Source organism: the organism of the source record quoted next, unplaced genomic scaffold (genome assembly GCF_019419815.1).
Source record: "Pyrus x bretschneideri cultivar Hongxiangsu unplaced genomic scaffold, Pyrus_bretschneideri_v1 Contig2, whole genome shotgun sequence".
Taxonomy (NCBI): Eukaryota; Viridiplantae; Streptophyta; class Magnoliopsida; order Rosales; family Rosaceae; genus Pyrus; species Pyrus x bretschneideri.
Genome location: NW_025999501.1, coordinates 4,898,251 through 4,911,494, shown reverse-complemented (window position 1 = coordinate 4,911,494; position 13,244 = coordinate 4,898,251). Strand labels below are relative to the sequence as shown.

General features: G+C 38.6%; 2 protein-coding genes and 1 pseudogene across 3 annotated transcripts; all 3 read left to right on the top strand.

Annotated features, from left to right (window-relative positions):
- The first annotated feature begins 1,009 nt into the window (after positions 1 to 1,009).
- On the top strand, positions 1,010 to 4,568 carry LOC103962825. Of its 2 annotated transcripts, none has more exons than XM_009375598.3 (6): positions 1,010 to 1,496; positions 2,142 to 2,232; positions 2,313 to 2,476; positions 3,723 to 3,750; positions 3,913 to 4,021; positions 4,231 to 4,568. In XM_009375598.3, the coding sequence occupies exons 1-6, from the start codon at positions 1,203 to 1,205 to the stop codon at positions 4,310 to 4,312; spliced, it is 768 nt and encodes a 255-aa protein (XP_009373873.2). In that variant the 5' UTR covers positions 1,010 to 1,202; the 3' UTR covers positions 4,313 to 4,568. The 2 variants fall into 2 exon arrangements, with proteins under 2 accessions (XP_009373873.2, XP_009373880.2); XM_009375605.3 differs by having other exon boundaries at positions 1,014 to 1,496; positions 2,316 to 2,476.
- Positions 4,569 to 7,079: 2,511 nt separating this feature from the next.
- Positions 7,080 to 9,434, top strand: LOC103962799 (annotated as a pseudogene).
- Positions 9,435 to 10,433: 999 nt separating this feature from the next.
- LOC103934539 (phosphoribosylformylglycinamidine cyclo-ligase, chloroplastic/mitochondrial-like) lies at positions 10,434 to 12,799 on the top strand. The gene is made up of 8 exons (XM_009344288.3): positions 10,434 to 10,909; positions 11,027 to 11,121; positions 11,209 to 11,310; positions 11,406 to 11,465; positions 11,720 to 11,892; positions 11,992 to 12,094; positions 12,197 to 12,355; positions 12,480 to 12,799. The coding sequence occupies exons 1-8, from the start codon at positions 10,564 to 10,566 to the stop codon at positions 12,648 to 12,650; spliced, it is 1,209 nt and encodes a 402-aa protein (XP_009342563.2). The 5' UTR covers positions 10,434 to 10,563; the 3' UTR covers positions 12,651 to 12,799.
- Positions 12,800 to 13,244: the final 445 nt, after the last annotated feature.

Genomic DNA, 13,244 nt, shown 5'->3' with positions numbered 1-13,244 from the left:
ATTCCAGCTCACCTCATCAAGGACATGTAACTTGACAAACATAAACCTCCGGAAAATAAATATTATTTGATAAAACAAATGAACCATTCCGTCATTTCGTGTGAGTGGGATGTATTCCCTTCCACGGAACCAAACGCAGCCTTTAGCATTAGTCCTCCTCCTCATGAATGATTCTACATGTCATGAATTTACGGATATATTGTTACGGTAACAAAAATATATTATAATAATAAAATAAAAATATACGTAAATTAAAAAATTTACCTATACACCACTATAGGAACATATCCTCTCCATATTTGAACCATTCGGATCCTGTGGACCTCCCTACCATCGGAATTAGATTCTTTCTAGAGATCCAGCGGATCAATTAATAAAAAATGTTTATAAAAAATCGTGTGGCCACAGTTTTTTCTTTTTTATATTTTTCATGCAAAACGAGGTTGCTTTACTGTTGAAGATATAAAAAACAAAAAAATTGTAGCTAAACGATTTTTGACGAACAATTTGTATTAATTGATCTCGGAGATCCCAGTGAGGAGATCCGAGAGGATCCAATTCTCCTACCATCACTCACTTTCCCCGACCCAATTCCCACTGCATATTTCCCCGACCTTCAACCCCTCCCATTTTTTTCTTCTTTCTTTCTATTCGGTACTGCTTTGTCGAAAAGAAGGTAAGGATGTTGAGGAGAAAGAGAGATGAGAAAGTTAAAGAAGAAGACTGATCTCAGCCGTACTATTTTAAGCGAGCAGCTGATATTATTTGGTTTGTAAAATTCGTAATGTCCGCATTAGGAGAGGATCTGCTTTGTTTCTACCAAAGTACTTTTCTGATTTTCTGATATTAGAGAGAATAAAAATTCATGTAAATTATTTTTTTATTATTAAAGTACGTCGCGTATTGGTATATATATGTAATACAAAATTGTATCCCCCTTCCTCTTCGAAAACCATATCCCACAAAAAAAATATATATATATATAATAAACTATTTTAAAAGACAGAAAAACACCAGAAGAAAACAAAATACAAAACCCCTTAATCTTTTAATCAATCGCATGTTGTTGCATTGCAATTTGCAACAGCAACTGCCGACCCCGACAATATCTTCGGATCCAAACTCCCATATCTTCTTCCTTCCGACCTCGTCAGCGATCGAAGAACTGCCGCAGGATCTTAATTATTACGAAGCTTGCAGCCATGGAGGTCGAGGTCGTCTCCGGCTCGAAACCCTCGGCCGACGCGAAATTGAGGAGAGTGGATTCGCAGAAGGATCAGCTCCGCGTGAAGAGGAAGACTCTGCAGGCGGTGCTCGAGCAGTGCCAGAGAGCGCTCGAGTCGCTCGGTACAACTGGGGGTGCTGACGAGGAGGATGGTGGAGATGATGGCGAAGAAGACGATGACGATAACAGTTCTCGTGGTTCGGCCGTTGACGACGAGCGCCGACAGGGCCGGGGATCGACTAGTTCACGGGCTGATTGCGAGGCCGATGAGGTATGGATTGTTGATGATTTTGATGAATTTAGGATTTTGTGTGGGAATTGGGAGGTTTTGGGAATTGATTTGGGTTGAAATTTGGGGTTTTGGGGATAAATTGTATATATATAGCTTGAAATTTAACAAATTAGTTTGGAGTGTGAAATTGAGATTCAGTTGATTTTGAAAATTGGCATAAATATTGAATAAAATTGGCAATCGAGCTGCTTCTGGTACAATCTGTAGTTAATTTTGAGTTAATTGCAAGCTTCGGACTTGATTACTATGGTTACTGGCGATTGTCGAGTTTGATAACGGTGTCGGTGTGGACAGTTATTTCGTATAAGGTCAAAGGATGTAGCTTTTCATGAACGACTTAATTGCTTTGATTAGTTCTGTAAACAATAAATGTGCCAAACGATACATAATCTGGCATGATGCAGCGGACGTCTGAGTCCTTGATCCAATCTTTTTGTGTGTTATGATATCTTCACTGAAGAAATTGGTGTGGTCCGCAAAAGTTGTCTAGTCCATTCTGAAACCTTGTATCATTAATTTTGCTTTTGCTATTGATTTTTTTTTTTCCCAATAAGGGGGACGGTTACTCTTTATTATGCAAACTTTACATATTCTGAAGCAGACACATTTTGCATCTTGATGCAGTTATGCGACCTTCTTAAATCGAGAGTTGAATGCCCCGACTTCCTCCAAAAGCTAGAAAGTGCACAAGCATCAGCTTCCCAAAATATACCTGGTATGCATCCAAAGATAGTTGCATTTTGGAGATCGAGTTCTCTATATGGTGTACATGCTAAACTGTTAATTGTATGGCAGCAGAAGAAGGTAATTCTTGGGATCTGGTTAGTGAGAATGATCTATGGGAAGATGAGGATAGCAACTCTGGTGAAGAAGATTATGTTCTTGTTAGGCAAGAAGATATAGTAGAGGGTATTGCGTGCTTTATGGCTGCATACCTATTGTCCCTTAAACAGACTAAGGTATCTTCAAACTCTGCCCAGCTACTTCATTTGATTTTATACTATCGGAACTATGATTCACGCACTGCCCAAAAAAAACACTATGATTGACATACTGAGAAAATTCAACCTATATGACTGTCTAGCGGAATAGTATATCCATCTTAGTTTTTACAAAGAGAATGAAGAAAAAGAAACACGGGGATTGATTATTTATCCTGCTTTGTGGATATGCTAGGGTTAAACATGCATAATGCTAATTGAAAATTTTGGTCCCACTGTTGGTCCTAGTTTCATCCTAGTCTAGTATTTGGCATTGACCTGTATGGCCGATACTTGGGCATGCAGTATGTTCTTAACTTTGTTATTACTTGATCCATGTTAGTCTTGGTTGGCCTTTTGATCTTTTACATTTACTTCAACTATTCTTCCTTTTTGTTAGGGTGCATCTATGCGGTAGCCAGTTTCTTTTGTCTTATGAGTTATCACTCTGAGATGCCACTCCCAATGTTTCTCTATGTAGATTTTTACATTTTTATTCTCATCACACATAAGACATCTTAGCATTATTCTGGCTTTACATATGTGTTGCTAATACATAGCCGTAGGCGTAGCTTCTTGTTATTTGCACTTAATTGGTTCCACTCACAATCTGTTTATACCAAGTAGTCTTTTAAATTGATCCTTTCTGATTACTCCTATCATTTTCATCTTAAAATTCTCATCTCTGTGAGGTGGATATGGATCTCTTGCTTTTGCTTTAAAGCTCATCATCATCCTTTAAAAGAATGGTTTTTTTCTCTTAGGAGTACCATACAGAATAGCTTGCTTATTGACAGTTTGTGGAACTTTTCTTTTTAGTCCATCTAGTAGTCTTTTATAAAGTAGGTTGGTGTGCGATATATAACCTAATGACATGACATACCTAAGAGATTTGGCTGTCACTGCATTTGTAGTTTCCATCTTTTATTGCTGCTAGTATTTCCACATATCATTGACCGTGTGGATCAATGCAAGTAGGTTAGGAGGTCAAACCATTGAATTCATTAGTAATGAACCATCACGCTTTAGCACTAGTGTCAGAATTTTTAACTTGTCGAATTGACATGTCAATATCTTCGTTCTATGATTGTCAAAACAGTATTCAGGCAGATTTTTAAATTGTGCATATGTAGCCTCTTTTTTGTCAATTGGGCATGTTTCATATGCCAAATTGGATTGGTTAGAGGTATCCACTCTTTTGAATTGGTTGCTGTTTGATTTGCAGGAATTGACCCCTAATCAACTTCAGGAAGGTGAGTCTAATATCTGTTTTTAAATTACTTCTTAAATTTAAGCAGAATAAAAAAACTCTAGCTTCAAATCAGGTAGTGCCATATGCATTTTGTGCTTTATTTGATTAGATTTGGTGTCCGCATTTTACAAATGGAATCTTACATATCCTATTTCTTGTGTAGCCCTTTGCAAAACATTCTCAGTGAAAACGAAGAAGGGAAAGCTTCGGAAGGCATGGGATGGAAGTAAAGTTATCTATAATGTAGCATCGTGGGGGGCAACTGCCATTGGGTAGGTTACTCTTACTTCAACCCATTCTCACCTAATCTGATGGTTTTGGAATTTCTCACCTTCATCATGCAGCATGTTGCGGATTACTCTCATGCTCAAACGATTTGTTTACTTACCGAACTTTTTACTTGTGTAACTTTATACAGAAATCGTTGTCTCGGTCTTAATTTGAATTCTCTTATTTGACCCTCTCTTTTCGTTATTTACAGGATATACCAAAACCCTGTGATCATAAGGGTTGCCACGAAAGCCTTCTGGACATCGTGTGAAGTTATATCAAAGTTTATCTAATTTGTCTCTGCTGCCGGGAAAAGCAGGATTTGCTTCTTGTATTTAGTACTTTGTGTACTTCCAACGCAGCTTCGTGTTTCAAAAAGTGCGTAACGTTACTGGCATTCTTTTCATGATACCGAATGGCGTGATTCCTTGATGATTTTAATCCTGTAAATATTTGCTTCCGATTGAAGAGTGCAGTTCAAATTTATGTAACACAGCATTGAACATGTGTCGGACATTTTAGGTATTTATTTACTTGTGCATAATGTCACCAATGATGTTTTCAATCGCATTAGGCTAACTTTTCGCATAGGAAAATTCAAGATCTGTTGCGTTCTATCTCGGATTTTGAAATTAAGCAAAAACGTCTAACGTACCGAATGCACGTTTCTCCAAACGTGTTGGCATTTGGTATTGGTAAGGAATTCTCTTACTCAAGCAATTTGGACTAGTCTTTGTCCAACAATCTTAACACACAAGAATCATAGAAACATAAAGGAAAGCCTTTCTCATTTTCAATCTCATTGTTATGTAGCTACCTACTGAACATAAACATTGCTTGTTCAGGGGAGAACTACGTGCGTCACGCCACCCGGCCTCATAGATTTTGAATCGGACACCGTTTAGTCATATAAATGTATTAGTTTAGCCAATTTTACAATCCTATGGTATTCCATTTCACTTATAAGTGAGAGGTCTTAGGTTCGACCTCTGCCAATTTCACTTATAAGTGAGAGGTCTTAGGTTCGACCTCTGCCAAAGGGGAATTCGAATCAATTATTATGGTTAGCCTATTGTGAATATTGTGCCTATCAATTCAATCAGTTGTTTATCATGAATACGTAACTTGGTACATACACTGTTGATTTATTTGATACATTTGGGTGACTTAACAATCTCTGATTTGAATGATATTTTGTACGGACGATCTTCAAATGAAGATTAAGAAATTGAACAATTCCCATTATGAAACTTCTATGGCAAAGATACGTGTAGGACCATGATTTACCCGGGCTAGAGTAAGGCGGATCGGAATACGCATACTTCAGAAGTCCGGTCATACACTCAATAGCCTCCATTGCGGAGCTGACTAAACGGATATTCTCTGTTTATGAATTCAATGGTTCATTACTAATGAATTCAATGGTTTATGAAGTCCGGTCATGACCTCCTAACCTACTTAAGGTATGCATAAACTCATATCATCAATATCTGAATCTCATGTACGTGTATTAAAACTAACCGCCGTTATGCGTAGGGCATTAGTGTAACTTCGATTAGAATATCGCTTGTAAGAATATAATGGCCATTATTTTTGTAGCTTAAGATTTAGAGACTTTATTAATGGTTTTGCAAACTAATGGCTTAAATGTTTACATCTAATGGTTTGGCATTCTCTTCTAGAATGCCCAACTGCAGATTTCGAGCGTGTTGAAGGCAACCTGCCGGCGCATGAGGAAAGAGTTGTGGTGTTCCCCGGGATATTATTATCAACGTTATTATGAACTGATGTTGGAGGCAGTTGATGCCGATGAGGTTAAATTTTACCAAGTACAAGTTGCAGTAGATTCCGTTGATGACAGAATGTGGTTGGAAGTGTTTTGTGTCATGGATGATGAACATTATTCTTTAAGACTATATCATCACCTAGTTAACCATACACTTATCCGATTTACACCATGTGGTTGCTTTGATCATTGTCATATTACGCGTTTAGGGCGAGGGCTGGTATGTTATGCCTGATTATGTATTAAAATTAGTATTGATCATCAATTATTTGTTTGAAACAGACAACTTTTTTGATGATCGACGCTTCAAACTCCAGAGGTCCGGATCTCTTCGTATATCTTTGTTCAGGTTTGCATCTTCTTCTTCTTCTATTTGGTAACAATTCTCATTTGCATTTTTAATGCGTAATGTTCTGGTCTAATGTGCACAAGTGATTTCATCGGTCACAAAATTTTCATTGTTGAACCCTTGTGATGGATTATTCCCCCACTCTAAATTCTAAACGATTAAGAGGGAGCTTCAAACTTGGGTGTAAAAGGAGGATCGCCCTGCTCAAGCCTACTTGGTTACATAGATGATGTCCACCTTTTTTCGTTTTCACCAAGTTAGGTCTAAGGTCGAATTTCAACTCATTCCTCATCTTAAATGATAAATGTAACTAATCGTAAATAATGAAATATTCACATTCACTAAAGTTTAACCCTTGCATAAACAATCATCAATCCAGGATTACATTTGATAGTCAACGATGTGCAGGAGGTTACACGGGTGGAGATGGGAGTGATAGAGAGCATGTTTTTTTGTTGTATTTTATTTTTTAACTTTTCAATATTTATGTTTCTTTAGTAATAAAAAATGGTTTTGATTTTTGACTAATTTTAAATTTTTGGTGGGGCCAAAGGCTTGCCATGTCATTGTTTAATGAAGGACTTAATAACTAAACCAACAAAATTATGATTTTAGAAACAAATCGTAACTTTAAGTATGAAAGTGAGACGAATAAAACTATAGGTATCAAAGTGCCAATTTATAATATTTGAAAGTAATAAAGTGAGAACTACCGTCTAATGTAATATTCTTTATTATTTAACCTAATGAGAGAAGTATCAATCATAAAAGCATAAGGAAAGGGACAAAAAAGAATTGAGTATTTATTCAATTATATTTGTTTGGACGGTTGTTGTCAAATGTGCATAAAATATTACAAAAGAAATTGGATTTGCCGCATTTTTATTCGGACGATCCCACCCGAAAATCGAAAAGTTAGTTTGTGTCGTGTCGGCGCCCCTACGGATGGGACTAGCGAGTCCAACTCAATTTAGTCACTTTAGGAGTGTATTATTAGCGTTTGTCATTCGTGTGATATCAGGAGAGTGCGACCTCTGCTCCCTCCGTCCCAGACAATCGTCGTCCTCCCTCTTACAAATTTACAATGGCTGCCAACGGCATGATCAGCGCCTCCCAAACATCTTGGCTAAGATCCTCTTACTCCGGAGCCCATCTACGTAGACTGCCGCCATCGTCAGTTGGGTTTATCTCTCTGTCTTCATCATCATCATCATCAGCTGGAAAAATTTCGCAGAGCAGGCGCGTCTTTTCTCCGGAGCAGGAGGCCGCCGGAGGAGGAGGCCTGACGTACAAGGATGCTGGTGTAGATATAGATGCTGGAACGGCGCTTGTTGATAAAATTAAAGCCATGGCTCCTGAAATTGGATCCTTTGGGGGGCATTGTCCACGATGAGATACTTGGCGGTAAGTATGATTAATCAATGTATATAATTAACTAATTAATTAATGTTTGATTTTTATTCGTATGCTGTTTGTAATTTTAATTGTATGGTGATGATGTTGAACAGATGATATATGCCTTGTTCACGGGACAGATGGCGTTGGAACTAAACTTAAGCTTGCATTTGAGACTGGAATTCATGATACCATTGGCATTGATTTGGTAATCTACCACCTGTTTCTAATATACATATTGTTTTCAATTGATAATTGCTTTTGCAATATCTCGACTATAATCATTATATCTTCGTTTGTTTGTTCCTTTGTTCGTCCGTTCGACTCTCAGGTTGCCATGAATGTCAATGATATCGTTACTTGTGGGGCGAAGCCTTTCCAGGATTACTTTGCTACAGGCCGCCTTGATGTCGACATCGCTGTTAAGGTACAGTTCACAGACAGTGTGTATGCCCACTAACTGCACTATCGCTTATTCCAAGTTTCTTCCTCTGCACTGTCGTTTAGGTTATACAAGGTATTCGCGATGGTTGCCAACAATCCGGCTGCAGCTGTAAACTTTCGGGCGGAGAGGTATTCGTAACTAACTAGTCTTTTTGAATTGCGCCATTAATTGCCCTGTGACTCTTTGAGCTGGAGATTAAATCCTTCCGAACATGAAGAATAAATCTTAATGTTTGCAATCCTTAATTTATACAAACTTTTTTATAAGGTATACACGTCTTGCTGATAACTGCGGACGTTTTTAGACTGCAGAGATGCCGGGCTTTTACAAAGACGGGGAGTATGACCTGGGTGGCTCTGCTGTTGGAGCTGTGAAAAAGGATTCGATCATTGATGGGAAAAACATTGTTCCCGGAGATGTCATCATTGGCCTGCCGTCCAGTGGGGTTCATTCCAATGGTTTCTCTCTTGTGAGAAGGTTGGTGCTTCAGCCTATTACAAATTAGAAAAAAAAAAAAAAAAAAATTAACTTTCAGTTTTTGTTAGCAACGACACTATTGTAGTCTATGGCAAGTAGCTTGCAGTATGCGATTAAATTTTGTCTCGCTGGCCGGTCGGTTGACTCGCTGACTCATTACAAAATAGTCCTACCTTACTACTGTTGCATTCATATTGTTACAGGTTCTGGCTGATGCTGGGGCTTCTCTCAAGGACCAACTGCCTGGTGGAGAAGGTATTACATTTGGCGAAGCTTTGATGGTCCCGACTGTGATATATGTTAAGCAGGTAGGGTCAACATCGATCAAACCCATTATTATACTATGCAGATACATGTTTGTGTGTAACTAAATAACTAGCTGCTGAAAATCGAAGTGCAAATGCTCCCATCATTGAACTCTTTGTTAACTTACTATTGCTTTACACCAATACATGCAGGTCCTTGACCTAATAAGCAAGGGAGGTGTGAAAGGAGTAGCTCATATCACAGGGGGTGGTTTCACAGAAAATATACCTCGAGTGTTCCCGAAAGGCCTAGGAGCGGACATTTATAAAGACTCATGGGAAGTCCCATGTATTTTCAAATGGATCCAGAAGGCCGGAAGAGTAGAAGAGGCTGAGATGAGACGGACTTTTAACATGGGAATTGGAATGGTTCTTGTTGCGAGTCCGGAGGCATCCCAGAGGATACTTGAGGAGGATAGGAATGTTTACCGCATTGGTGAGGTTGTAAGCAGTCATGAAGGGGTGGCTTATGTATACTTGATTTGACGGAACCACAACTTTTCTTGTTCCAGTTTTTATTGTCACTTTGATTAAAAAAAAAAAAAAGTCAACGTTAACGCGCTTTCTGTTTCTTTGATGGTAATATTTAATGTGCTTTCTGTTTAGTTTTACGCATAGAAGATACATAGGAAAAATTAGGGATGTAGAAGAGTGGTGAAGGAGATATGGTGATTGTTAAAAGTAGGGCCAACTACGTTTTAGACTTTTTAGGTTTCAAGTAATTTTCAAAATTAGTCACAAACATTGCATCGATGGTTTGAAATCATTTCAATTCATGTCTTTTGTTTGTTTGATTGATTGTCTAGTCTTTTGGTAAATTGATGTCTTGACAAGTTAGAGATCTATTTATAATTTGATGCGGAAGCCACACTTGCACTAGGACTAAGATGAAGAAGTAACTAAGTGACACGTACGCTTTCACAATTTTTGAAAAATTAAGGACTTGTTTGGTATCCTGCTTGAAAATTTTTATCATTTCTCAGAACATTTCTTGAAAACAATTTTCTCTAAGACTCAAAAACTTGATTTAAAATTTTTAAATTTTATGACTTAAACTAGATAAAGAGATCTAAAAAGAGAGGATCGCAGGAGAAGGTGAAAGAGGAAAGAGGAGGAAAGAAAGTAAGATATGATTGAAGGAAAGAGAAAGAAGAGAGAGGATCAGACGAGATAGAGAGGAAGAGGATTGAGAGAAAGAACCGTGAGAATGAAGACAACATATTGAAAGAGAGACGAGAAATGCAAAAAAACGAGGAGAGAGAGAGAGAGAGATTTGGAGTGAGTGGGGAGGAGTGAGAGAAATGAAAGGATTGAATTTAAGTTTAAAAACTCATTTTTTATGGTTTAGAAAATAAAATATATTTTTTAGTTCAGTTTTTTAAAATAGTCTTACGAAACAAGTTTTTAAAGCCTAAAACTTAAAAATTATTTTTGAATTTAAAAAGTTGTATTCAAGTAAAGTACCAGATCTTAATGTTATATATAAAAAAAAAAAAAATCAACTTTTAACACGTAAGTCAATTTTAAATGAAGCCCAAGACAAAGAAGAAAGGGAGACACAAATATGCGACGACCATACAGTTTCAAAATCCAATGTACTTACAAGGGCAAAAAGGTAAATAAGGCATAAGTCAAAAGCTGTTTTGTTGACGGGAGAATTAACAAAACAACAGCAACAACCCTAGGTGGAGCTTCAGCTCGCGTTTTATTCCCGCCACTCTCTCTTTTTGAGCTCCGTCGCTCTCGGCAGAAACTCAGCTATTCACTGACTCATCTGTTCAGTTGCCATGGTCTCCTCCTTGAAACCAAACACTCAGCTCTCTCGCTGCTTTCCCACTTCGCCCAGACCCTCCTTCTCCAACGCCAACCCCGCCCAAACCCAACTCTGCAGACTCTCACCTGGGTCTCACTCCGCTGCCTTCTCCCCCCTGTCCATGTCTTCCTCCGCCGAAACTTCCCGGAAAAGCCACTTGCTTTCGGCTTCAAAAAACGAGTCCGGAGAAAGTGGTAGCGGGAATGTCGGTCTGACGTATAAGGGCGCCGGTGTGGATATTGACGCCGGTTCGGAACTTGTTCGGCGAATTAAAAAAATGGCTCCTGGGATTGGAGGTTTTGGGGGTCTTTTTCCTTTCGGTACGAATATTATGCTAGCTGTTTGAATTTTTTAGTACTTGGGGTGATGAAATTTTTGTGCACTGTTTGTTTGAACTTTTGATTACTCGCGCTGATCAAGTTTTGTGGTGATTGCAGATGATAAATACCTTGTTGCCGGCACAGATGGCGTCGGGACGAAGCTTAAGCTTGCTTTCGATACTGGAATTCACGACACCATTGGTATTGATTTGGTAATGCTAATCTTGTTCGAATGAATTGTCATGTGGTACACAATGTGTCGTTGAAAACTGCTGCTCTAAATGAGTTTCGATTCTCAGGTTGCCATGAGTGTCAATGATATTGTTACTTCTGGTGCTAAGCCGTTATTTTTCCTTGATTACTATGCTACAAGCCGGCTCGATGTTGATCTTGCTGAAAAGGTAGAGCTCACAGTGCCTGAGTTTCTTGGGTTGTGTAAATACATATCACTAATTGAAGCTTACTCACGTTTTTTGTTTGTTTTACCTTTTTCTAGGTTGTAAAAGGTATTGTCGATGGTTGCAAACAATCTGACTGTGTTCTTTTAGGTGGAGAGGTATGCTAAATAATCAATTCTTGTGTTAATATGTATATCAAGCATTTTTTTTGCAGTTAATTTGAACGTATAGCATTTTACTTTCACGCTCGCTTTATTAATACTTTGACAAGGTATGGATCCCTGAATTGCATATGCCGAGCATGTCTTCTTGCGGTTAATTAGTATATATATGGTGTTTGTGCTTATATTTGGTACACTTGTTATACATATTTTGGCTAATGGAGGGCTCACTGAATTGCATATATTTTCAGACTGCAGAGATGCCAGATTTTTACGCAGATGGTGAGTATGACCTCAGTGGTTTTGCTGTTGGAAGTGTGAAAAAAGATGCAGTGGTTGATGGGAAAAACATTGTGGCTGGAGATGTGCTCATTGGCTTACCCTCCAGTGGGGTTCATTCTAATGGTTTCTCTCTCGTGAGAAGGTTGGTGCTGCTCAAACAGCATTAGTGTGTAGTGGTTTTCATATACTAAATGTAACGGAAGCAATCAACCTCAAGAATTCTTTTGGTATATCTTTACAGGGTTCTGGCTCACAGTGGTCTTTCTCTGAAGGATCAGCTGCCTGGGGAAGATATTACGTTAGGTGAAGCTTTAATGGCCCCAACTGTGATATACGTTAAGCAGGTGAATGCTAACCCGCTTCCAATTCTTTTGCATTTGTGCTTGTCTTGTGTTTTGCTAGTTGCTGAAAACGCTCTCCTCTTTTTTTCCATGCACCAATAACAGGTTCTTGACATAATCAGTAAGGGGGGCGTAAAGGGGATAGCCCACATCACAGGGGGTGGTTTCACGGACAATATACCTCGAGTATTTCCGAAAGGCCTAGGCGCTGTCATCTATAATGGTTCTTGGGAAGTCCCAGCTGTTTTCAAATGGATCCAAGAGGTATAAATATATTACATCCAGCAATCAATTTTGGAATTCTAATTTTTGTTAGATATATCGCTTTGAGCTGGCATCTTGAAACTACGTAATCTAGTTTTCTGACTGTCCTTATTTCTAACCCTAGGCCGGAAGAATAGAAGAGGCTGAAATGTTGCGAACGTTTAACATGGGTGTTGGGATGGTTCTTGTTGTGAGTCGAGAGGCAGCCCATAGAATACTTGAGGATGCAAATGGAGCTAATAAAGCTTACCGCATTGGTGAGGTTGTACGTGGTGAAGGAGTTAGTTATAGTTGAAATGAGATACGAGTTAATGTATGCTCTTTTGAGCCTATTTGACGAAGTGAGATGCAAGGTAATGTAAGTGCGGCATGGATTTTGCAGTTTATGTATCTTGAATCTTGACGTTCACAAGTTAAATGGGATTTGTCAGAGTTGTCATGAAAGCTTGAGTTCATTAAGGATGGCAGGGCTCTGTTTAAGTTATCAAGTCCGTTTTCTAATCCGTTTCTAATACGTGCTTAAACTATAATCGCTTTCACCGCTAATGATCCAATTTTGATTCTGAATCTTCTGTTCAATGTACAAAAAGTACCTCATCTGCGCTGATATGCCTTTGCGTTTTTCGTGTTGGTGTGCATTGAAACGGTAGTTGTACGGGAAAAAGGTCCTGAAACCTGTTTTGGTCGATGCTTGCAAGCCAACCGATGAGCACCATTTACAGGATTTGCTTGCTTGTAAGATTAACGACTTGCTCATTTCACAAGGATTTTACCGATCAGATTTCTAAGATTCAACTTGATTTCAACACACTAAAATTCCGTCGGGAGTGCAGAGGCCAAAAGTGGTATGTCAAAATCGGTATCGTAACTTCTAAGAACAAACTCAGAA